We start from the raw sequence: 26,000 nt of genomic DNA, 5'->3' as shown, positions 1-26,000 counted from the left end.
GGGCAGAGCGTGAGTTGGAAGCGTGAGTTGGGAGAAGAGCGGGGCAGAGCGTGAGTTGAAAGCATGAGTTGGGAGAAGAGCGGGGCAGAGCGTGAGTTGGAAGCGTGAGTTGGGAGAAGAGCGGGGCAGAGCGTGAGTTGGGAGAAGAGCGGGGCAGAGCGTGAGTTGGGAGAAGAGCGGGGCAGAGCGTGAGTTGAAAGCGTGAGTTGGGAGAAGAGCGGGGCAGAGCTGAGTGGAACTGAGAGAGGGTGAGTCGAGCTTGGAGAGAAGTTGCGGAGGAGTTGCAGGGAAGACGGCGGATGGCGACGAGGTCGCGGTGTGGGGGTCGCTCGACTCGTCGCTAGATCCAGGCCGACCAGCCATACCCCTCTCCCTGAGCATCAACGATTTCCCCCCCATTAGCGCTGAGATAGTGCCGGGGGGCCCCCGTTCCCCCCCCCACCCTAAACGTGGTGCCAACGGGACCGCTCGCGCGGAGCACGCCGGAGAGGACTCGCCGACCACGCCAGGGCACGGAGTGGGGGCGCAGCGGCGCGAACATTGCGGCTTGCCCGCCATCGCGTCACGAGGATGCGGGTAAGACCTCCCCGGTCTCGTGGACCTGGCCGATCTTCCGGGATTCACGTACATTTGGTCTATGGGCCTGTCTGCCTCCTTGCCTGTGAGGGTGGCTTTTTTCCTTTGCTTTTTGCGTAAATGCTTGTGGTGGCGCCGTCTTTCAAGTAGAACTGTGTAAGTGTTGCCATGTGTACGCGTATAGTCGGTTTTAACTCTGCATTTGCTTTTGTTGCATAATTGTATGGCTGTAAATACGTGCGTCTGTGTGTGTGCGTGAATAAAATGCTTGCTTGTTGAACTGTTCCCGCTCTGCTTCGTCTCCTTCCTTTTCATTGACTCTCCATCCTGCATCGCGTAAGAGATTCGTAGTGGGTTTAAAACGCCCGGTAATTAATCGGAACAGTCAAGGCAGACGATAACTCCGCTTGGTTATCCCCGTAATACAGAACGAACCGCTTAAGCGGTTCGTGTCCGGAGTCGGCCTGTGGCGTTGTACGATCGCCCGGTCGACCACTCGCGCAGGTACTTAGGTAGGTCGAATTTGGCGAGCAACCCTATCCTGCGTGGGTGACCGATTGGCACGATCGTGGTGAGGTTAAACCCCCACCCGTAACTGGCTCCGGGCGATAGTTCCCGGAGGGTCACGACTGAATTGTCCGTCCGGTGGGCGACGTGCCGTGATTCGAGTTACGTGGCCGATCGCACGCCGGCGGGCGCGAATTCGCAACAATATTAATCGGACGAGCGGTTCCCAAGTTACAGCCATTTATCTGTCGACCAATATCTGCGAGAGAGGGGGATGGGAGAGGGGGGATGAGAGTGGGGGCGAGTGAGGAGGGGGGAGAGAGGAAGGGCGAGACTCGGGGGAGAGAGGGGGGAAAGTGAGGGGGAGAGAGAGGGAGGTGGGAGTGGGGACGAGAGAGAGAGAGCGAGAGAGGGGAACGGGAGAGAGGATGTGAGAGGGGGTGTGAGAGGGGGTGTGAGAGGGGAGGTGGGAGTGGGGGCGAGAGAGAGAGAGCGAGAGAGAAGGGCGAGAGAGAGGGGCGAGAGAGGGGGAGAGAGAGGGGGTGGGAGTGGGGACGAGAGAGAGAGAGCGAGAGAGGGGACGGGAGAGGGGGTGTGAGAGGGGGTGTGAGGGGGTGGGTGTGGGGGCGAGAGAGAGGGGCGAGAGAGAAGGGCGAGAGAGAGGTGCGAGAGAGGAGGGGGAGAGAGGAGGGCGAGACTTGGGGGAGACAGAGGGGGGAGAGAGAGGAGGAAGAGAGGAGGGGTGAGACTCGGGGTGAGAGAGGGGGAGAGAGTGGGGGGGAGAGAGAGAGGGAGGGAGAGAGGGGGGAGAAAGGGGAGGTGAGAGAGAAGGGGCGTCACAATTCAAGAGAGGGGAGAGAGGAGGGGCGAGAGAGGGGGGGTGAGAGAGAGGGGCGAGAGAGGAGGGGCGAGACGAGGGGGGAGACGAGGGGGGAGCGAGGAGGGGCGAGAGAGAGAAGCGTCACAATTCTTCTTGGTTTGATATGACGTCACAATTGACGCTGGGGACCTGAGTATGTTTCCCAGGTGTTTCCCAAGTTATGGCCATTTATGATACGGTTGGTCCGATCTAATTGAAATAATGCCCCAATCCAGTCGTTGTTTGCGCACCTCCGGGCCCGCCCCTACGTGCCCGTACTAGTATTAAAAATATATCAAAATTTTTTTTTAAAACACTCATACAAATAGTGCAGGACCCTGTCGGGCCACTCCACAGAGTTTAGTGAAACAACTAACACTGGTGAAATTACAGAACATTTCAATGGCACGAAAATTAACAAATAAAAAAATGATGAAGTTTCACATTCAAGTAGAATTCACAACCAGGGTCAGGGAGTCGACGGTGACATTTCACAGTCGAAAGGCCAAAAGATAAACACCATAATGTAATACGACTTGGTCAACCTTGCAGCATCTTCAGTGTTGTTCTTCATTCACTCCAACCATCTGAAAGCAAAACAAAATGTTCAGAAAAGTGCCTGACAGGTATTGATAAACCTTATTAATAAAGAACCTTTCTTACATCATGGTACGTGTGGTCATCTGGAAATGAACGGTCCACTTTAAACTCTTCATCATCTGGAGTCTCCTTGTATTCAGGGTTCTCAAACCGTGTAGTTTTGACTTCCAGGAGCCGCCGTTTGCGGAAAATGTAGAACCCAGTTGCGCAAGCCAGAACAAGCACTGGGGGAGCAGTTTGTTCAGATCAGCTGTGAAATTTCATCGATCACTTGCATGGAAGCACATTGACAAATCAATGGAAATTGTCGGAACCAAGGATAGAATAAAATATACTTACGTAGTGGGACATTTACAGCAGCTGCTGCTGGAGAAGAGTTGTTTACCTTTCCTTGAAGAGCAGGTTCAGCTGAAAAGTAAGAACGCAATGAATGCTGGGAGTAAAGGATGGCTCGTTTCATGCATTGCCAAATGTCATCAGCAAATGCTGCAGGTTGGATAACGGGTGGAAGCTCGAATAAAGAAATAAATAATAATATTGGAATGCAAACTCCAAACATGATTAAAACCAAAGACGTCAAACGTCCAGTCATTGAGTTAGAACGACATGATGTGGACAAGCAAATCAAACGTCAATACAATCCACGAACATCCTGTTCTCCCAACTCAAAACTACAAACCTGTGTGGGGAATTGGGAGGATGGTGATACGTGGTGGCTTGGATATTGCAGGTACGACCTCCCGCACAGGTGCAAGAGTCGTCTCACCCGTGGTGCCAGATGCAAGAGTCGTCTCACCCGTGGTGCCAGATGCAAGAGTCGTCTCACCCGTGGTGCCAGGTGCAAGAGTCGTTTCATCTGTGGAGCCAGGTGACATGTTCAATTCTTGGATCAAATAGTAAAGGGATTAAAAGCTCCTGTTAGACGTTTTACAAACTTCAATTCGAGCCTTCAAACCGAGGAAAAGTAAACATGACACCTTTCGTTGTAGATGTCATGCCGGGAGTTTTCCTGGGAATGTCAGTCGGTGGTGCAGGTGCAAGCTTACCTTCAATGTCAATGTCACCTGTCAATGCACATGTTGGAATAAATATGAGATCATGACAATGAACTAAACACAATGAATGGTCTCCATTATGGGGGAAAGCTAGGAAGGGGTGGAGGAGAGCGAGGCCTCACCACACATCACTATACACTCCGGGAGTCTCATAAAACAGAGAGGAGTAGTGGGGAGGGGAAGGGGGTGTTCTGGACATGCGTTTGATCGGGGGACGTGGGGAAAAGAGGGGGTGGAGGGGGAATGATCCTCTAATGCCGACATTAGTACAGGATTGAGTGAAATTCATCCGCACAAGTGTTTGTGTCTTTATTTAATTTCCGCACATACGATAACCTCTCGAATATCTTGGTAACCTGAGAGACGAATTGTGGAATTGATCCGAGCAGCAGCTCTGATTGATAAAAAGAAACAAACACAAACAAACAACTTTCATTTGTCCAATTCATACATTCTTTGACCCCTGTTCCTCTCCTCGACCCCAAGAGAGTTGTCTGGTGGTTGACTGGGTTTTGGAGGAGGCTAGCTCGCATGAGGAGAAAAGAAAGCATTGTGAGGGGAGGGAAGGCAAGGCAGCCTCAGAGGAGGGGAAGGTAACCTGATGGAAGGGGGAGGCAGCATGAAAGCAGTGTGACGGGAAGAGAAGGCAACATAAGGGGAATGGAAGACAGAATGAGGGAAAGGGAAGGCAGTGTAAGAGCAAGTCAAGGAAGTGTTAGGGGATTAATGGCAGCATAGGAGGGTATTCCAATCTTGATAAAACACATCCAAACAGAAACGTATTCTTTGTAACCGCCGTGTTCAAAATAAAACCACAAGAGAGCATTTAAATACGAAATCCCAAACCCATACCATCGACCTGGCTGAGGACTCCCAGCATATTAAACCCCCGCCCTCCCCAAAACCATTTTCCAAACCTCCTCACAGTCCATGGAAACGTGCACCGGTAATCAGCTAAAGAAATAATCTCAACCAATGAATGCACAGCATCTTCACCACAATCAATTTCATCGGCTCCGTTGTTGCAATCTTCGTCCCCATCGCACAGCCAAGCCTTTGGTATGCAATAAATTCTCACTCGACCACCACATGCAAACTCCGTAGGAGGGCAGCTGCTCTCATTGTCTGAAACAAAAGCATTGTCAGGCATCGCCATCACAACTATTGAAGCAAGACCACAGGTCTGTTTTGTTTTTGTAATGAAGGTGGGAAAAAACAAAAAAAAAACAGGCCGATGAGCTCAAAGATAGTCATCGCACCAACAAAGCGGTCATGTTAATATGCTTAAGGAAAATATGGGATAATTAAACTCCGTATTAGAATATAAAACAGTACTTGAACTCACGACAGATTGCTGGATCTTCATCAGATCGGTCATTGCAGTCCACATTTCCATCACAAACAAAATCTGAAGGTAAGCATTTACCTCCACCACAAACAAAATTATGAGGCAGACAGGTGTGAGAAGCTGCATAATCCACAACAAAAAGAAAACAAGAAAAATATCAATCAGAGATTGCACACCCTCACCAGGAATTGTGTTGTGTGGTGTTTGTGCACTGGTGTGTTACGTAGTTAAAAAGAGATGCCATCAGAGCTTCCATTTTATAACTGCTGGCATTGATGACCGGGTACCAAGCCGGCCAGGAACCAAGCCGGGTACCAAGCTGGGTACCAATCCAGGTACCAAGCAGTGCTGCTTTGATGGGACACCTGACCCTGACGCATTAAGTTTTTATTATTATTCAATTTAATTTGGAATGAGATTAAAATAAATCAAACCAAATGGAAGACCAAATCGGTACAGTTCTTCATTACAGAAATCAGAATCCAATCCATTAGGATCATACTATGCAGAGAGAATCAGTTCTGCCAAAGCAGTCTCCTGTCCTGGACGGGTCACCACTTCAACACAGGATACTTGAACAGCTCAATCATCCCAACAAGCTGGTACTCAGGTTGCTGACCTCAGAAGGATGGCAGGCAGAGTCAATCCCAGCTAGTATTAATTGAACAGCCAAGCAGGATTTGAACTCAGGACTCTCGTGTCCCAAACCCACCAATCCAACCATTAAATCAACAACAGGCATACAAACATTGCAATAGTATGCAATTAATAGATGTACGTGTGGTCAGGGTGCAACTAATGTAATTCATACACGTATTGTCACATGGCGTCACAGATGGCTTCACGCATGGACGGAGTCGTAATGGTCTTCTGGGTCTTAGGATCTTCAAGGTCTTATGGGTTTTTGTGGTCTCAAAGGATTTTAGGGTATTTAAGGGTCTTCAGGCTCTTGATAGCCTTAAAGGGTGTTCGGGGTCTCAAGAGGTCTTTGGGTTCTTAAGGGTGTGTAAAGGTTGAGGTGGTGAATGAAAATACCCTGAGGACAATCCCTGGATCAGACTTGGTCTGTGTGTTAAATGTGGTGGTTGCCAGCCAAGCGGTCATTGCAAAAAAAGGTGAACATACAGACAGACGACAACTTTTATTTATGAGATGACACTTTGAACCTCAACAGAAACAGCAAGTTAGAACATTCCAATGGACATCTTGTGTGTTTTATATCCAGTCTGGCACCCTGCCTTGCTCTTTACAAACTGGCAACCCATTTCGTGCCCACTAATTGATTTGTTGACGTATTGTTAAGAATATGGAACCCATGAGCACTCAACATGCAGGTCCCCATAGCTCAGTTATTTCAATTAGTAAATGTGGATAGATTGCTCCTTTCCCCTCTGTCTAATAGGAATTAATTGTGCATGCGCTGCGAAGTTATTCTATAGATAGGCTTTTTACACTTATAACAACAACATCAACAACAACAACAACAACCTTCCCCTCGCTTCCTCAACCCGACGCCAAAGCGCCCGCGGTGGGCGGAGTTCAAGGAGGGACCTTGCGGCGGCTCTCCACCAATCAGGAAGATGCGAGCAAGTTTGCCGTCGGTCGGCAAATGGGCGCAGAGCGAGCTCCAAGAGAAACAGAGACTCTTTGGGGGGCGGGGAATCGAGACGCCCCGACACGCCCCCCGACCAATCATGGAGAGATGACCGATTTCCCCCCGGCGAATGAAGCGTGCGAAGAAGTGAGACACGTCCCCCCCCCGCCCCCACGAAAAAGAGGGAAGAAAGAAATGGGACGGCATGGTCATCTGGCTTCTGGTCTCGTCTGGTCGCTGGTTTTTGGTCACGTCTCATCGCTGGCTTCTGGTCTCGTCTCGTTGCTGGCTTCTGGTCTCGTCTGGTCGCTGGCTTCTGGTCTCGTCTGGTCGCTGGCTTCTGGTCTCGTCTGGTCGCTGGCTTCTGGTCTCTTCTCGTCGCTGGCTTCTGGTCTCGTCTCGTCGCTGGCTTCTGGTCTCGTCTCGTCGCTGGCTTCTGGTCTCGTCTCGTCGCTGGATTTGGTCTCGTCTTGTCGCTGGCTTCTGGTCTCGTCTGGTCGCTGGCTTCTGGTTTCGTCTCGTCGCTGGCTTCTGGTCTCTTCTGGTCGCTGGCTTCTGGTCTCGTCTCGTCGCTGGCTTCTGGTCTCGTCTGGTGACTGGCTTCTGCTCTCCTCCCGTCGCTGGCTTCTGGTCTCGTCGCTGGCTTCTGGTCTCGTCTCGTCGCTGGCTTCTGGTCTCGTCTCGTCGCTGGATTTGTTCTCGTCTTGTCGCTGGCTTCTGGTCTCGTCTGCTCGCTGGCTTCTGGTTTCGTCTCGTCGCTGGCTTCTGGTCTCGTCTGGTCGCTGGCTTCTGGTCTCGTCTCGTCGCTGGCTTCTGGTCTCGTCTGGTGACTGGCTTCTGCTCTCCTCTCGTCGCTGGCTTCTGGTCTCGTCGCTGGCTTCTGGTCTCGTCTCGTCGCTGGTTTCTGGTCTCGTCTCGTCTCTGGCTTCTCGTCTCCTCTGGTCGCTGGCTTCTGGTCTTTTGTCGTTGCTGGCTTCTGGTCTCGTCTCGTCGCTGGCTTCTGGTCTCGTCTCGTCGCTGGCTTCTGGTCTCGTCTCGTCGCTGGCTTCTGGTCTCGTCTCGTCGCTGGCTTCTGATCTCATCGCTTGGTGAAGGAGCGTGCTGGAGCCCGACTCTGCACTCCGTACCCGGTGCTTGCGGCGGCATCGAGCTGCAGGTTCAAGTCCCACCGAGCCGGATCGTCAAGGGCCGCACGAGACAGGAAGGTCCAAGATAGCTCTGGTTTCTAGCTCATCTTCCCTCGAGCTGGGAACCTTCAATAAAGACCTCGAGGTCCATCTTCTTTTGGGGTATTTGTGTGTGCGTGTGTGTGTCCTTGGGCCCCGTCTACAAGTAGAAAATGTTAAGTGCCTGTGTTTGCTTGTACATTGAATGCATTTCTTTCAGTAGGTTTAACTCTGCTCTTGTGTGTTCCCTTCCTCCCATTATAAATAAATCCCCTGTTAAATGTTTCAGCTCGTTTCTGTGTTTCTTTCATTGGTTTAGCACAGTGCATGTTGGGAAATTGGGAAGCGGCAAATTGTAACCTCGGTAACCATCCGCTCGGGTTACGCATGGTTCGAGCACGCTAATGGCTCGTTCCGCTCGAGCTCCGCCGAGGGTGAATTTCCCCAGTAGTTTGGACGACATGGGTATTTAGGTAAATTGAAATTGGCAATCGACCCTATCCCACATGGTTGACCTATTGGCGATCTTCGGTCCGTTAAGGGATCCGTCGGCTCCGGAGTTATCCGGGGTGACGACCTATAAATTCCGGGTGTTCGGTGGAGCCGACTCTACTGAGCCATCTCACGGTCGTGCTCACCGCCGAAACTCAGCCCCACAACAGTATTTCCTCCTGTAGAGAAATGGCTCGTTGTTCCACATCAAAAACATTGAATCAAAAAGCAAAGATGAAGTCATCAGGAGGAACCTCGATAGGATTCACATTTCAGATGCTGCTCCTCCACCCTCAACCCATCCAAGCACAGCTAAGTGAGCCTTATTTGAAAAAAAAGGAACAAGCACCCAGATCAAAAAATTAAATAATTCTGGCTGCCAGACCATGCGTCCGATCAATTTGAAATTTAAAAAAATGTGTTCCCCATCACGACGAGATCACATTTGTTAAGTTTCATAACAATTGATTAAGCGGTTCCAAAGAAAATAGATGCATGCGGTTGTGAAATTGATGAAGCGGTTGAGGAAATTCACAGAACATCATTCAGGTTCCCCGAAGATCAGTTATTTCGATAAGTATGTGTTTCAGGTTGGGATCCCACCCTCCCCCCCCCCCACCGATGTGTAAAGGGTATTGTTCGTGTGCCGGGCTGTGAATCTTTGAGGTAGTCATTATTCTTTTCTATCTTTTATTTTAAAATATCGCAACACTGCCATCTCCTCGATGAACAACGCCATCTCTGCGCCAACCATCATTTCCTACAACGCGAACAAACATCACAACCATCATCTCCTACAAATGCGAACAAACAACCCCAACCATCATCTCCTGAACAAACAACACGAGCCGATTTGCATCTATATCGATCACAGGACGGCTTCCCCGAAACCAACTAGTGACGTCGGACATGGGGTTTCCAGCGAGGCTTTCGAGGGGTGAGAGGTCGGAGGTGAAGAGTGGGTGGGGCCCGGCCTCGGGTGAGAGTTCAAGGGGCAGCTCGCCCCCACCTACAAAAGGCGGAGCTCGCCCGGAGAGAGCAGTAGTCAGAGCTGTGGAGAGAAGTCGTCGCCGGGCGAGCAGTGCCAGTCGGGGCTTCGGAAGTCAGTGCCAGTCGGGAGGAGAAGCCAAAGTGCCAGCTGCGGTGGAGTCCAGCGAGTCGTCGGAGTCCGGGCAAGGAGAGCCAGCGGCAGCGGCGGAGCTTGGTGGTCCGGGAAAACGACCCTGACGGCGGTCGAGCAGCGTCGCTAAGGTAGTGGACGGGTCATTAAAGAGCATCAACTCTAAAAGAGCCAAGGACCCGTTCACTCAGCCCAAAGCGTCGCCCGCCAGGCCCGACAAAAGGGCGTGACGAGAGCCAGACCACCGAGGGGAGCCAAGCAGCCACTCAACCCGCTCGCCCAGCTGCTCAAGCTGCCCGGCCACTCAAGCGACTGGCAAGTTGTGACACAAGGGCCAAGCAGAGACACCAGGGGTCACCGACCCGAAGACCTTCGAGCCGTCACAATGGGCTGCCAGGTAACCTGCCCGGCCTCTTGTGAGCCTTCGGTCATCCAGGCTCCAAGTTGGAATAAAGGCTCACGGGCCCGTTCCTTTTCTGGGTTTTGTATGAAAGTGTCCTGTGGCGTCTTGTCTTTATAAGTAGAAAGTAGATTTCTACTTTCTTTTAATTATAAGCAGATTTAAGCGCATGCCTGTACATAAGTGAATAGTCATCGGCTGTTGGCTTTGCTCGTGTCATGTCCCCTTCCCCCATTGATTGCTTGCTTGTTTAATAACTGCCCCGTTGTTTGAATGTAAAACTGCTCGTTGCGTCCATTTCTTCCCATTGACTTCCACGGCGCGTTCGGGAAATTAGCAGGCTGTTAAAGCCAATAAAAGTGGTCATTTGGTCCGACGGAACTTGGCGATTAAAACCGCTCGGCATCGCACACGGAACGAGCGCGCTAAGCGGCTCGTTTCCGTACGAGTTCCGTCGAGGTATAAATTCTTGGTACTTCTGTCTGCGCAGAAAATTAGGAATATCGAGATTCGGCGATTAACCCTGTACGAAGTGGACAGAATATTGGCAGTTTATGGTGCGTTAAGGCATCCGTCGCAGGTTTCCGGAGTTGTCCGGAAGCTACAACTGAATACCGGTTTTCGGCGGACGCTCGACTGCGGTTGGGGCCGTAAGCGGTCGTGTGTGGTGTCGAACCGGTGAAATTCGTAACAATATGCTTAACGAAAAATATGGGACGATTAAACTCCATATTAGAATATAAAACAGTATTTGAACTCACCACAGGTTTCTGGATCTTCATCAGATCGGTCAGTGCAGTCCACATCTCCATCACAAACCCAATTTGAAGGTAAGCATTCACCTCCACCACAAAAAAAATCATGAGGCAGACAGGAGCGTAAAGCTGCGTTATCCACAACAAAAAGAAAACAACAAAAAGATCAATCAGAGATTGCACACCCTCACCAGGAATTGTGTTGTGTGGTGTGTGTGTACTGGTGTGTTACGTAGTTAAGAAGAGATGTTATCATAACTACCATTTTATAACTACTGGCAGTGATGACCGGGTACCAAGCTGGGTACCAAGCCAGGAACAAAGCCGTGCCGCTTTAATGGGACACCTGACACTCACCCATGAAGTTTTTTTTTATTATTATTCAATTTAATTTAGAATGACATTAAAATAAATCAATCCAAATGGAAGACCAAATTGGTACAGTCCTTCATTGCAGTAATCAGAATCCAATCCAATCCATTGGGATCATACTCTGCAGAGAGCATCAGTGCTGCCAAAGTGGTGTTACGGTTGTGGAAATTCGCATTACACCATAAAGGGCCCTCAGGTGAGATATCTCTGTTAGTACATGTGTAGTTAGCCCAAACCCGTTGTATAGAGGGAATTTATGTGATCCATCCGGGCTGCGACGCTTTGAGTTAGCCATTTATCTGTTCTGTCTTTTATTTCAAACAAACAGCATCTCAACAACCACGCCATCCCCACCACAGCGCCAACCACACGACAACCACGCCTCATCCACCATCTACGCTACACCATCTTCGCCACTTGCCATTCAGTAGACCCTGTGCGGTTACGATCTCCGGGAACAAACAAAAACCAACAACAATGCTCGGGGGTTTTCCCGCCTGTTTCTCCCGTCAAAATTCTCCGCGCTCGGTGTGGGGCAAGTGCGATCGAGCCGGGGGTCAAAGGTGAGAAAAGGTGGGGGCCTCTTTTTGGGGGAATAATTCCCTGGCTCTGAGCCAAGACTGACTCCCCCGGCCCCCGCACGGCGCGGGGTGGAGGGAGAGCGAGAGGTCACGCCCCCCTTCGAGAGGCTTCTCCAAGAAGCTCGAAGGGAGGCGGGGCCGAAAACGGGGCGGAGCGAAGGGCAGAGCCCCGCGCTACAAAAGGCGGATAGGACGGACCTTGAGGAGTTGTTGGTCGAGAGTTGGTCGAGTTGGTTCGGGTTGAGTTGGTTCTTCGAGGCTTCCTGTCTGCTTGTCTTGTCGGGGGAAGAGTCATGCGCCCGAGGCTTGGCAAGCAGCCTGTCACGAAGGCACGGACGGGAGACGCGGTAGCGCCGGTTGTGAGGTGGATCTGCGCGTCCGGACGAGGAGTGCCGGAGAGGGTTCGCCAGCCGAGAGAGAGGTCGGGGCCAGGCGCGACCACGCTGACGGTCGTGGGAGAGGGGCTCACCGGCCACGAAAAGGGAAGTCGCGACCTTCTTTTTCTTTTTCCTTTGCTTTTTGTGTAAATGTCTGTGGGTGGCGCCGTCCGTCAAGTAGTATTGTTTTAAGTGTTGCCGTGTGTTCGCGTATTCGGTCGAAGCTCTGCATTGCTGTTGTTGTTTTAAATTGATATATGTGCATTCTGACTGTTTTTGCTGTATATGTGTGCTCTGTGTCTGTGTGAATAAAGTGCTTGTGTGAACTTGTTCCCCGTTTCGCTGCGTCCTTCCCTTTGTTGAATCTGCATCTTGCTTCACGTTAAGGGTTCGTCGTGGGCTTAATACGCCCGATAAGTAATCGGAACCGTCGAGGCCGACGATAACACCGCTCGGTTATCCCGATAGTACGGAAACGGACCGGCTAAGCGGCCCGTGTCCGGAGTCAATCTGCGGCGAGGTGCAATCGCGTGGGTACTTAGGTAGGTCGAGTTTGGCGAACAACCCTATCCCACGCGGGTGGCCGATTGGCACGATCGTAGTGAGGCCGAAAGGCCCACCCGTGACTAGTTCCCGGCGTTAATCCGAGAGGGTCACGACAGAATTGTTCGTCCGGTGGGCGACGTGCCGCGATTCGAGTCACGTGGCCGATTGCACGCCGGCGGGCACGAATTCGCAATAGTAGTATCCTGTCCTGGATGGGTCCACCACTTCAACACAGGATACTTGAACAGCTCAATCATCCCAACAAGCTGGTACTCAGAAGGATGGCAGGCTGAGTCAACCCCAGCTGGTATTAATTGTACAGCAAAGCAGGATTTGAACTCAGGACTCTCATGTCCCAAACCCACCAATCTCCCATTAAATCAACAAGCATACATTGCAATAGTACACAATTAATAGATGGATGTGTGGTCAGGGTGCAACTGATGTAATCCATACATAGATCGTCACATGGCTTCACGCATGGAGCGAGTCGTAATGGTCCTATGGGTCTTAGGATCTTCAAGGTCTGATGGTTTTTGTGGTCTCAAAGGGTTTTGGGGTATTTAAGGGCCTTCGGGCTCTTAATAGTCTTAAAGGGTGTTTGGGATCTCAAGAGGTCTTAGGGATCTTTGGGTTCTTAAGTGTGTGTAAAGGTTGAGGTGGTGGGTGAAAATACACTGAGGACAATCCCTGGATCAGACTTGGTCTGTGTGTTAAATGTGGTGGTTGTTCGTCCAGCGGTCTTTGCAAAAAACGTGAACATACAGACAGACGACCAATTTTATTTCTGAGATGACACTTTGAACCTCAATAGAAATAGCAAGTTAGAACATTCCGATGGACATCTTGTGTGTTTTATATCCAGTCCTGGCACCCTGCCTTGCTCTTTACAAACTGGCAACCCATTTCGTGCCCACTACTTCATTTGTTGACGTATTTTCGAGAAATGCTTCGTTGTTCCACATCAAAAACATTGAAGCAAAAAGCAAAGATGAAATCATCAGAAGGAAACTGGATCGGATTCATATTTCAGATTCTACTCCTCTACTCTCAAACCATCCAAGCACAGCCAAGTGAGCCTTGTAAAAAAAAAAGAAAAAAAAGAACACATGAAAAAATTAAATAATTCTGCCTGCCAGACCATGCATCTGATCAAGTTTAAATTAAAAACATGTGTTCCCCATCACGATACGACTGGATCACATTTGTGAAGTTTCACATCAATTGGTGAAGCGGTTCCAAAGAAAACATTATTTAATATTTTTCATCAATCCAATAAGGCTGTCAAACCATGTGACTTCTGACGTCACATGTGTAAAATTTCGCCTCGATCTGTTCAGCCACTTCAAGAGGGTAACAATCAAAACTGGGTTCCATCCAAACCACAAAACAAAGTTTCCTTCAGTGTGAACGTCCACTTACGGCAATCATCTTCATCACTTCCATCACCACAGTGATATCGGCCGTCACAACGCCAGGATGCAGTCACACAGTCCCCACTTTGGCATTGGAAGTGGTTCTTCTCATCACAAGGAGAATCTACACAAAGGTCAAAGTTCATGTTTCAGCTTTTAACGTCCAATTAAAATATTCCATCAAGATGTAAAACTCCATAAAAATCTGCAGTGGATGTATGTATGTGTGTGTGTGTGTGTGTGTACGTGTGTGTGTGTGTGTGTACGTGTGTGTATGTGTGTGTGTACGTGTGTGTGTGTGTGTACGTGTATGTATGTGTGTGTACGTGTATGTGTGTGTGTTTACGTGCATGTGTGTGTGTGTACGTGTGGTAACGTGTATGTGTGTACGTGTGTGTGTGTGTACGTGTGTACGTGTATGTGTGTGTACGTGTGTGTGTGTACGTGTATGTGTGTGTGTACGTTGGTGTGTATGTGTGTGTGTGTATGTGTGTACGTGTATGTGTGTGTGTACGTGTGTGTGTGTGTGTACGTGTATGTGTGTACGTGTATGTGTACGTGTGTGTACGTGTCCGTGTGTGTGTGTGTGTGTGTACGTGTGTGTGTACGTGTAAATGTGTACGTGTACGTGTATGAATGTATATGTGTGTGTAAGTGTATATGTATATGTGTGTGTGAGTGTGTGTATGTGTGTGTATGTGTGTGTGTGTGTATGTGTTTATGTGTATGTGTGTGTATTTGTGTGTATGTGTGTATGTGTGTGTACGTGTGTGTACGTGTATGTGTGTGTACGTGTATGTGTGTATATGTGTGTGTGTGTGCGTGTATGTGTATGTACGTGTATGTGTATGTACGTGTATGTGTGTGTACGTGTATGTATGTGTCCGTGTGTGTGTACGTGTATGTGTGTATATGTGTGTGTACGTGTATGTTTGTATATATGTATGTGTGTGTGTACGTTGGTGTGTATGTGTGTGTGTATGTGTCTATGTGTGTGTATGTGTGAATGTGTATGTGGGTACGTGCGTGTACGTGAGTGTGTGTGTGTGTGTGTGTGTGTGTGTGTGTGTGTGTGTGTGTGTGTGTGTGTGTGTGTGTGTGTGTGTGTGTGTGTGTGTGTGTGTGTGTGTGTGTGTGTGTGAGGGCACTCAAGGTAATGAGCAATAACAATCCGAACTCGCACAACCAGAACCACTCTCGTCCCACGCGGGTGTGGGAAGAATTCAGCGCACACCCGGACAGCACAACACACCACGAGCACATGGAATGACAGAACTCACTGAAACCCAAAACGAAAACCAGGTGGATTACAAAGGAGAAATATCCCAACCACATTATTCGGGAAAACGTCCCTTGTGCTGGAAGGAGACAATGAGAGGCCACAGAACCACTCAAGAGATCAAGGGTGAAGATGCTCGAGAAAAACACGAAACCTGAGATTCAACAAGAAAGAAAAAAAAACAACGAAAACACAACGAGCTGGACAAGACCAATGGACCTGAAGCAAACGACACTGCAACTGCGCTGTTCCTGATTGGTCAAAGGACACCACGTGTGTTCTGCATGAGGCTTCCAGCAAACAAGACTGGACCAATCAAGTTCGTGATGCACCTCATGCTGCATCGCGAATCCTCGGCGGCACGTGATACCATTGGACCAATCACGTTCGGCCATGTACCTCGTGCTGCATTCTGACAAACTCTGGATCAGAACGAGCTTTGATTGGTCAAAGTAGTGGAGGGTGGGGATAACCTCTGAGGGATGGAAATGACCAAGGAGGAAAAGCGATTCGTCGTTTTGATTGGTTGAAACGTGGAGGAACGGAAGGAATTCTTCTCCTCGGATCCACGAACAACACAGAGATGTCTGTTTCATAACCCGAATCACTTCACTGCGTCATTAATAATAATATTTTTCTCCTTATATTAATATTTAGATTTTCTTTTTATGATCAACGTTAAAAAGTTTAGTTACAGCTTTCGACATTTTCTAAATCCGCGAGTCTTCATCGATATTTGTGAAAATTTGGTTTCCGTGGGAATGTGACGTCACTGTGAACGGCTGTCCTGGTCACGCGCGGTGCCGCATCGCGAAGCAGGCACTCAATGTGACGTTCAGTCCTTTTCCAACTGGAATGGTCTCCAAGGCTGGACCTGAACTTGTGATGAATATCAAGAAATCGGAAAACTTCGAAAGTAGGGATGGCCCGGACACTCCATTGTTTCAACACAACATAAATACTCCAAATAATCCACCAGGATATAACTAAAAACCGATCAATTAGCGACCAGTCACGTGTGGAGAATCCCTCATCTGATCACACTCATGAGACATCATCGCTGAACAAGAACAATGAGACCCATCAGGGCCCGTTTGTCATGTTTGGCTCGCCAGTTCGAAGAACAGATAGCTGGAGCGATACCCCAGCGTGAGCGTGAGCGTGAAAATGTTAAAATTTTTGTGCGTTATTTTTCCTTTCTAATGTTTTTATCGACCAGACTATTTTTTATACGCCCGATATATATATATATATATATATATATATATATATATATATATATATATATATATATATATATATATATATATATATATATATATAATGTTGCGGATTCACGCCCGCCGGCGTGCGAGCGGCCACGTAACTCGAATCGCGGCACGTCGCCCACCGGACGGACAATCCCGTCGTGACCCTCTCGGACTAACGCCGGGAACTAGTCACGGGTGGGCCTTTCGGCCTCACCACGATCGTGCCAATCGGCCCCCCACGTGGGATAGGGTTGCTCGCCAAATTCGACCGACCTAAGTACCCACACGGAGGGTAGACCGGGCGATCGCACCTCGCCGCAGGTCGACTTCGGACACGGGCCACTTTAAGCGACCCGTTCCGTACTATCGGGATAACCGAGCGGTGTTATCGTCAACCTCGACGGTTCGATTAATTATTGGGCCTTTTTAGCCCACGACCAACCCTTTACGTGAAGATGGAGATTCAACTAAAGAAAAGACGAAGCGAAACGGGAAAAACAGTTCAACATAAAGCACATTTATTCCGCGGCAAAAGGAAAGCACACATATACAATTATACACCAAAAGCAAATGTAAAAGTAGAAGAAACACAACAATTCTGCACAAAAAGCAAATGCAACAATGCAGATCTACTACCGACTACCGAGCACACGGCAACACTTATACAGTTTTACTTCACAGACGGCGCCGACAACACATATACTCAAAGCAAAAGAAAAAGGGACCACCCTCAAAGATGAGGGGGGGCAGACGGGCCTGGGGCCGAGACCGCGTCGAGCCTACCCGTCTGGTGATGAGCCGCAAGATGGCGGCGGCGCCCCGACTCCGCGGGCCTCGCTTGCACTGCCTGGAATGGGGTGGGAACGGGGCCCCCTTCTCACACTATCTCAGCGCGGGGGGAAACAGGAGGGGGTTGTTGATGCTCGGGGGAATGAGGATATCTCGCTGGCTTGGGTCCCGCGACGAGCGACTCCACCGCAACCTCGGTCGCGTTACCGGCCTCCCCTCTCCGCAGCTCCCCGACTCTGACACGAGCGCCCTCTCGACTGCCTTCGCCGCCGCCACAACTCTCCAACTCTCCACTCTTCTCAACTCCGTCCAACTGCGATTCAGAAACTGTTTTTCTCTCCCGATTCAGAAACTCCCTCAACAACTGCCTTTTCGGCGAGCGAACGCGGCCCTTTATAGCCCCCGGGGCTTCGCTCCTTCACCTTCGACCCTTCACCTCTGGCTGGCTCACCATTGGACAGAGGAAAAGTGGGCGTGAATGATTTTTGATCCGCGAATCTGCATATAGCGATTATACTCCGACGCACCTGGAGGCGGGGCCAAATCGCCCCACGCTCGCTGATAGGACGGAACAGAAGTGGGTGTGAATCGTTCTTCATCCGATTTCTCGGAAAGGCTGGTGTTTTTGCACCCGCTGCTCGGTGCGCGCCCTGTACGAGTCCAGGATCGGTGTCCACAAGCGGCGCGGGAATGGCGGTGATGCGATGGTTGCGAGAGCGAGATGTGACGGTAAAGGTCGTGGCTGTTGTTGTGAAGCGGCGTTGCGGTTGGTGGTTGTTGTGTGATGGCTGTTGAGACGTGGTTGGTGGTGGTTGTGGTGGTAGTAATGGCGGCTGGTCCAAAATAAAAATAGTAAAAGAAAAACGGCTATCTAAAAGGGTCGCAGCCCGAATGAATGACATTTATTCCCTCTAAACAACGGGTTTGGGCCTAACTACACATATACTTACAGAGATATCTCACCTAAGGGACCTGAATGGTGGTTTGCGAATTTCGTCAACCACAACAATATATATATATATATATATATATATATATATATATATATATATATATATATATATATATATATATCTATCTATATAAAAATCGGGGCGTATTATGTGTCGTCCGTCCGTCCGTTCCTGTCCGCACTCTAACTCCCAAAGTTTTCAACTTTCACGTTTCATATTTGGTACATTGGTACAGACTGTGGAGACGGTGTGTCACGACATACGTTCGTCATCTAAAGTGGTTGCCATGGCAACCAGGATGCTGTTTTCCATGCAGTAGCACAATTCTGTATATACCTTCTTGTTCGGGCGTATATTGTGCTAACTTGCGCTCTTGTTACTGATTACAATATACAAATACATATATTGCTTTGAAGTTATTTGGATCAGACTTCACTGCAGTGCTTTATAAAAAATATTATTAGACGAGTCTTTTATAAACGATAAATGTATAAACAGGCGAGCATTGGGTGGCTTTGACACCAACTCTGGTTCTTATTCTTTTCTGACAGCTGAACTCAAAATTGATTTAAGCTACAAACTCGGTTTAAACACTAACCTAGTGTATTTTATAGTAGGGAATTGTAAACTGATCGAAATGTTGATAGATTGAAAGAATTCCACAAAATTGCATTCCTTTGTCAAGGAAGGGATGAGAGGGGTGGGAGATTCTACGACTGTCAATCAGCATGATGGGGCGGGGCCGCTACACAATGCAATTAGCAGCCAGACAATGCAATCAGCCTGATGGGGGCGGAGTCGCCAGACAATGCAATGGGCCGCCAGACAATTCAACTCCAGACAATGCAATCAGCCTGATGGGGGCGGGGTCGCTCAACAATGCAATGGACCACCAGACAATGCAACGCCAGACAATGCAATCAGCTTGTGGGGCGTGGCCGCTCCACAATGCAATGGGCCGCCAGACAATGCAATCACCCTGATGGGGTGTGGCTGCCAGACAATGCAACGTAAGACAATGCAATGCAACGTTCCACCAACATCGTGTCATCAACTCGACCAGCCACGTGGGTTGTGAAAGAAAACGCCGTAAAAGATGTATTTGCTCTCTTCTGGAGTTGGGTTGTTGTGTGAATGTGGAGAGGAAACCCTGGAGAGAATTAATGGAGATGAATCGGAGGAACAAACTGAAGCGGGACTGCAAGGAGTTACAAAACAATGTGGACGAGCTGGTTGGAATCAAACGTGATACCGACGTCATGATCTTCAGCGAAGCCACAAAACCTGTGGTCAAGCTCAAAGAGACTGAGAGGATCAGGCTCATGGAAGAGACACATCGGCTGCACCTGAGACGGAACTTCCTGATCCCGACAAAGGCAGCACTTGAATGGGAACAGGGAGTTCAGATTACGAGGGAATGTCAGGTTTGGAATAAGGGAGTTCAGATTACAATGAGGGAATGTCAGGTTTGGAATAAGGGAGTTCAGATTACGAGGGAATGTCAGGTTTGGAACAAGGGAGTTCAGATTACAATGAAGGAATGTCAGGTTTGGAATAAGGGAGTTCAGATTACGAGGGAATGTCAGGTTTAGAAGAAGGGTGTTTAAAATAGAGAGAGGGAATGTCAGGTTTGGAATAAGGGAGTTGAGATTATGAGGGAATGTCAGGTTTGGAACAAGGGAGTTCAGATTGCAATGAAGGAATGTCAGGTTTCGAAGAAGGGTGTTTAAAATAGAAAGAGGGAATGTCAAGTTTGGAAAAAAGGAGTTCAGATTACAACGAGGGAATGTCAGGTTTGGAATAAGGGAGTCAGATTGCAATGAAGGATTGTCAGGTTTGGAACAAGGGAATTCAGATTATGAGGGAATGTCAGGTTTGGAATAAGGGAGTTCAGATTACAATGAAGGAATGTCAGGTTTGGAATAAGGGAGTTCAGATTATGAGGGAATGTCAGGTTTGGAATAAGGGAGTTCAGATTACAACGAAGGAATGTCAGGTTTGGAATAAGGGAGTTCAGATTTCGAGGGAATGCCAGGTTGAGAAGAAGGATGTTTAAAATAGAAAGAGGGAATGTCAACTTTGGAATGCGGGAGTTCAGATTAAAACGAGGGAATGTCATGTTTGGAATAAAGGAGTTCAGATTATGAGGGAATGTCAGGTTTGGAATAAGGGAGTTCAGATTACAATGATTACAATGGGAATTGGCTGCGGATGCGGATGAAAGCTTTATGTGTGGTCAGGAGCTCAGGTGTGTGAAGGAAATACTTTGCACGACGGAGGATCCCCAGTCGGCGATGTCATCAACTTGGCACATGCCATCAACTCCCTGTGGGGTGTGTTCGAGTGACGATGACGTCATCGGTGAAGTTGTATCCCAGCCAGACTTTATTTTATCATTGTATCCATCGTGGAGGATCGTAAGAGAGCAAACACACAGAAACGCACAAGGGGAGCATACACATGCAAATCCCAAGAAACATAGCAGGATTACACTGACAAGATTGAACAAATTGTTTCACTCAAATGTTTCCTTCGCATGTTCAAAGTAATTTGGATACAATCAGAATCAAGAGAATCACATTTGGCAGCAGTCGTGCAAACATCAATACAATTTCCATGTGGATGTAAATTAACTCCAAAAATGAGAAATTATAACTCTGTACACAATTTGGCTGGGGTTTAGTAGCATGGCTTGACAGGTGCTCTGAGCTGGATATGTTCAATAACAGGAAATAAAGCCAACATGAACAGGAAATAAATATTTGTTCACGAGCGCCAGTCAGAGTGACCACTATGTTCGTTATGTCTGTGTGTCTGTCTGTCTGTCGTCTGTCTGTCTAGAGCATAACTCCGTGGACTTTGATCCGATCTTGATGAAACTTGGTTATGTGTTCGATATCAATGTCTGGTTGTGTTTTCCTGGATGAGGGCGTGCTCCGCCCATTGTGAGTGGAGCCACGCCGAAAAAATAGCCATTTTTAGGGGGTAGTCGGATTAAAAATCTATCTTCTCCTCGGGAATTGACTGAATGGAATGGGTTCTTCGGTATTTGAAAAGCAAAACGAATTATCTAAAACTTGTCGTTGTCCGATTTTTCATTTTCGTCCCAAGGTCAAGGACACAAGGTCAAAAACAAAGAAAATTGGGAATTTTGACGGAAAAAATCATCCGACCGCCCAAACTTTGAGAGGGAGGATGACAATATTTTTTAATTATAGCTTGGTTAAAAATTATCACATTGTCTCATTCTTGACTTCTGAAACAATCTGTATCGTCAAGTACCGCTCGTAAGCCATTGTAATCTTCAGACTTGTTTATCTATCTATAATTCCAGCAATCTCTGTGTGTCTGTCTGTCTGTTTGTTTGTCTGCGACCGCCGTTTCTCAACGACCGCCGGTCCGATCCGATTGAAACTTGCCAGGAATATCGCCGGGGCCCCGCGGATGTGCCTTTTCGAGGTTTGATGTCAATCGGACGAGCGGTTCCGAAGTTACGGCCATTTTATTGCTTTTTTCAGTGTTGAAAAGGTGTATATATGGCAGCCAAAGTGTCGTTCCACCTTATCACCTTATCATGCCATTTTCTCTCAGAATAATGATAACAGCATCTTCATCATAATAATAATAATAATAATAATAGCACAATAATTGGCAGTACACAATAATAGCACAATAATTGAATAAAAAGAATAACGTGATACAATGACCAATGTCTGTCAACCAAGCTGTTAGGGTTAGTGCCATTTTGAAGGTTTGATATTAATCGGATGAGCGGTTCCCAAGTTACAGCCATTTATCTGTCGAGCAATATCTGCGAGAGAGGGGGACGGGGAGGGGGGATGAAAGGGGGGCGAGAGAGAGGGGCGAGCGAGGAGGGGGAGAGAGGAAGGGTGAGACTAGGGGGAGAGAGGGGGGCAAGAGAGGGGGGAGAGAGAGGGGGGTGGGAGTGGGGACGAGAGAGAGAGCGAGAGAGGGGGACGGGAGAAGGGGTGTGAGAGGGGGTGTGAGAGTGGGGTGGGAGTGGGGGCGAGAGAGGAGGTGGGAGAGAGGAGGGGCGAGACTCGGGGTGAGAGAGGGGGGAGAGAGAGGGGGTGGGGAGAAAGAGGGGGAGAGAGAGTGGGAAGAGAGGAGGGGTGAGACTCGGGGTGAGAGAGGGGGGAAAGAGTGGGGGGAGAGAGAGAGGGGAGGTGAGAGAGAGGGGGCGTCACAATTCAAGAGAGGGGTAGAGAGGGGGGGTGAGAGAAAGGGGCGAGAGAGGAGGGGGGAGAGAGGAGGGGCGAGACTCGGGGGAGCGTGGGGGTGCGAGATTCTTCTTCTTCGTCACAATTCTTCTTCGTTTGATGACGTCACAATTGACGCTGGGGACCTGAGTATGTTTCCCAGGTGTTTCCAAGGTAATGGCCATTTATGATACAGTTGGTCCAATCTAATTGAAATAATGCCCCAATCCAGTCATCGTTTACGCCCCTACGGTCCCGTACCAGTATTAAAAATATATAAAAACATTTTTTAAAACACTCGTACAAATAGTGCAGGATCCTGTCGGGCCACTCTACAGAGTTTCGTGAAACAATAAACACCGGTGAAATTTCAGAACATTTCAATGGCACGAAAATTAACAAGTAATTTTAAAAAATGATGTTGTTTCACATTCAAGTGGAATTCACAACCAGGGTCAGGGAGTCGACGGTGACATTTCACAGTCGAAAGGCCAAAAGAGAAACACCATAAGAAACGACTTGGTAAACCTTGCAGCATCTTCAGTGTTGTTCTTCATTCACTCCAGCCATCTGAAAGCAAAACAAAATGTTCAGAAAAGTGCCTGACAGGTATTGATAAACCTTATTAATAAAGAACGTTTATTACATCATGGTACGTGTGGTCATCTGGAGATGAACGGTCCATTTTAAACTCTTCATCATCTGGAGTCTCCTTGTATACAGGGTTCTTAAACCGTGAAGTTTTGACTTCCAGGAGCCGCCGTTTGCGGAAAATGTAGAACCCAGTAGCGCAAGCCAGAACAAGCACTGGGGGAGCAGTTTGTTCAGATCAGCTGTGAAATTTCATCGATCACTTGCATGGAAGCACATTGACAAATCAATGGAAATTGTCGGAACCAAGGATAGAATAAAATATTCTTACGTAGTGGGACATTTACAGCAGCTGCTGCTGGAGAAGAGTTGTTTCCCTTTCCTTGAAGAGCAGGTTCAGCTGAAAAGTAAGAACGCAATGAATGCTGGGAGTAAACGATGGATCGTTTCATGCATTGCCAAATGTCATCAGCAAATGCTGCAGGTTGGATAACGGGTGGAAGCTCGAATAAATAAATAAAGAACAATATTGGAATGCAAACTATAAACATGATTAAAACCAAAGTCGTCAAACGTCCAGTCATTGAGTTAGAACGACATGGTGTGGACAAGCAAATCAAACGTCAATACAATCCATGAACATACTGTTCTCCCAAATCAAAACTACAAACCTGTGTGGGGAATTGGGAGGATGGTGATACGTGGTGGCTTGGACATTGCAGGTACGACCTTCCGCACAGGTGCAAGAGTCATCTCACCCGTGGTGCCAGGTGCAAGAGTCGTCTCACCCGTGGTGCCAGGTGCAAGAGTCGTCTCACCTGTGGTGTCAATTGCAAGAGTCGTGTCACCTGTGGTGCCAGGTGCAAGAGTCGTCTCACCTGTGGTACCAGGTGCAAGAGTCGTCTCACCTGTGGTGCCAGGTGCAAGAGTCGTGTCACCCGTGGTGCCAGGTGCAAGAGTCGTCTCACCTGTGAAGCCAGGTGACATGTTCAATTCTTGGATCAAATAGTAAAGGGATTAAAAGCTCCTGTTAGACATTTTACAAACTTCAATTCGAGCTTTTAAACCGAGGAAAAGTAAACATGATAATTTTCATTGTCGATGTCATGCCGGGAGTTTTCCTGGGAATGTCAGTCGGTGGTGCAGGTGCAAGCTTACCTTCACCTGTCGATGCACAAGTTGGAATAAATATGAGATCATGACAATGAAAACAAACACAATTCATGGTCTCCATTATGGGGGAAAGCTAGAAAGGGGTGGAGGAGAGCGAGGCCACACCACACTTCACTGCACACTCCGGGAGTCTCATAAAACAGAGAGAGGGAGGTAGTGGGGAGGGGAAGGGGATGTTCTGGACGTACGTTTGATCGGGGGACGTGAGGGAAAGAGGGGGGTGGGGGGGGTGGGTATGATCCTCGAATGCCGACATTAGTGCAGGATTGAGTGAAATTGGCAACATTAAAACATCATATTCAAACGGGTTACACGAAACATTAACAACGCCAGGACACCGTCCAGAGACGTCCGTGAATAGAGGGGGGGGGGGGGTTGGAGCAGTTAAGTGTGAGGGAAGGGGAACGGAAGGAACGATGTTTTCCTTCAATCATGGAAAAATCCACACCAGTGTTTGTGCCTTTATTTAATTTCCACACGTACGATAACCTCGAAAATCTCTTGTTAACTTGAGAGACGATTTGTGGAATTGATCCGAGCAGCAGCTCTGACTGATAAAAACAAAGAAAAACAAACAAATAACTTTCATTTGTCCAATTCGTACATTCTTTGACCCCTGTTCCTCTCCTCGACCCCCAGAGAGTTGTCTGGTGGTGGAGAGGGTTTCGGAGGAGGATAGCATGAGGAGAAAAGAAGGCAGTGTGAGGGGATGGAAGGGAAGGGGAGGGAAGGTCGCCTGATGGAAGGGGGAGGCAGCGTGAAGGCAGTGTGACGGGAAGAGAAGGCAACCTTAGGGGAATGGAAGGCAGAATGAGGGGAAGGGAAGGCAGTGTAAGAGCAAGTAAAGGAAGTGTTAGGGGATTAATGGCAGCATAGCAGGGTATTCCACTCGTGATAAAACACATCCAAACAGAAACGTATTCTTTGTAACCGCCGTGTTCGAAATAAAACCACGAGAGAGCATTTAAATATTACATCCCAAAGCCATACCATCGACCTGGCAAAGGACTCCCGGCATATTAACCTCCCCTCCCCCCAACTAAACGTTTTCCAAACCTCCTCACAGTCCATGGAAAACGTACACCGGGAATCAGCTGAAGAAATAACCAAAACCAATGAATGCACAGCGTCTTTACCACAATCAATCTCATCGGCTCCGTCGTCGCAATCTTCGTCCCCATCGCACAGCCAAGCCTTTGGTACACATTGACTTGTCACCGGACCACCACATGCAAACTCCGAAGGAGGGCAGGTCTTATTGTCTGAAACAAGAGCATTGTCAGGCATCAATCACCATAACAACTATTGAAGCAAGACCACAGGTCTGTTTTGTTTTTGCAATGAAGGTGGGAAAAACCAACAAAAAACCAGGCAGATGAGCTCAAAGATAGTCAGAGCACCAACAAAGCGGTCATGTTAATATGCTTAACGAAAAATATGGGATAATTAAACTCCGTATTGGAATATAAAACAGCACTTGAACTCACGACAGGTTGCTGGATCTTCATCAGATCGGTCAGTGCAGTGAACCTTCCCATCACAAACAAAATTTGAAGGTAAGCATTTACCTCCACCACAAACAAAATTATGAGGCAGACAGGTGTGAGAAGCTGCATAATCCACACCAAAAAGAAAACAAGAAAAATATCAATCAGAGATTGCACACCCTCACCAGGAATTGTGTTGTGTGGTGTTTGTGCAATGGTGTGTTACGGAGTTAATAAGAGATGTAATCAGAACTACCATTTTATAACTGCTGGCATTGATGACCGGGTACCAAGCCGGGTACCAAGCAGTGCTGCTTTGATGGGACACCTGACCCTGACCCATGAAGTTTTTATTATTATTCAATTTAATTTGTAATGAGATTAAAATCAATCAATCCAAATGGAAGACCAAATCGGTACAGTTCTTCATTGCAGTAATCAGAATCCAATCCAATCCATTGGGACCATACTCTGCAGAGAGCATCAGTGCTGCGA

General features: G+C 48.2%; 2 protein-coding genes across 3 annotated transcripts; both read right to left on the bottom strand.

Moving 5' to 3' along the window:
- Window positions 1–2,271: 2,271 nt before the first annotated feature.
- LOC147007055 (uncharacterized) lies at window positions 2,272–16,060 on the bottom strand. 2 transcript variants are annotated; one of them, XM_085867595.1, is made up of 10 exons: window positions 15,044–16,060; window positions 13,771–13,887; window positions 10,479–10,601; window positions 4,943–5,065; window positions 4,594–4,722; window positions 3,520–3,606; window positions 3,222–3,398; window positions 2,882–2,950; window positions 2,606–2,766; window positions 2,272–2,529 (listed from the first exon to the last, which is right to left on the bottom strand). In XM_085867595.1, exons 1-10 carry the CDS (start codon window positions 15,096–15,098, stop codon window positions 2,500–2,502), a joined length of 1,071 nt encoding a protein of 356 aa, XP_085723721.1. In that variant the 5' UTR covers window positions 15,099–16,060; the 3' UTR covers window positions 2,272–2,499. The 2 variants fall into 2 exon arrangements, with proteins under 2 accessions (XP_085723721.1, XP_085723722.1); XM_085867596.1 differs by lacking the exon at window positions 3,520–3,606 and having other exon boundaries at window positions 15,044–15,597.
- Window positions 16,061–22,174: 6,114 nt separating this feature from the next.
- On the bottom strand, window positions 22,175–25,628 carry LOC147007054 (uncharacterized; the record flags this gene model as incomplete). The annotated part of the gene is made up of 6 exons (XM_085867597.1): window positions 22,175–22,824; window positions 22,901–23,061; window positions 23,177–23,245; window positions 23,517–23,813; window positions 25,155–25,280; window positions 25,506–25,628. Coding segments are annotated over 6 exons (806 nt in total), but the record flags the coding sequence as incomplete, so codon positions are not given.
- Between the last annotated feature and the right edge of the window lie 372 nt (window positions 25,629–26,000).

Source organism: Eptatretus burgeri, unplaced genomic scaffold, assembly GCF_056783735.1.
Source record: "Eptatretus burgeri isolate ZD-2024b unplaced genomic scaffold, Ebu_testis_v1 Ebu_testis_scaffold_830, whole genome shotgun sequence".
NCBI classification, from domain to species: Eukaryota; Metazoa; Chordata; class Myxini; order Myxiniformes; family Myxinidae; genus Eptatretus; species Eptatretus burgeri.
The sequence above is the reverse complement of the archived record's forward strand: the minus strand, read 5'-3'. Positions and strand labels throughout refer to the sequence as shown.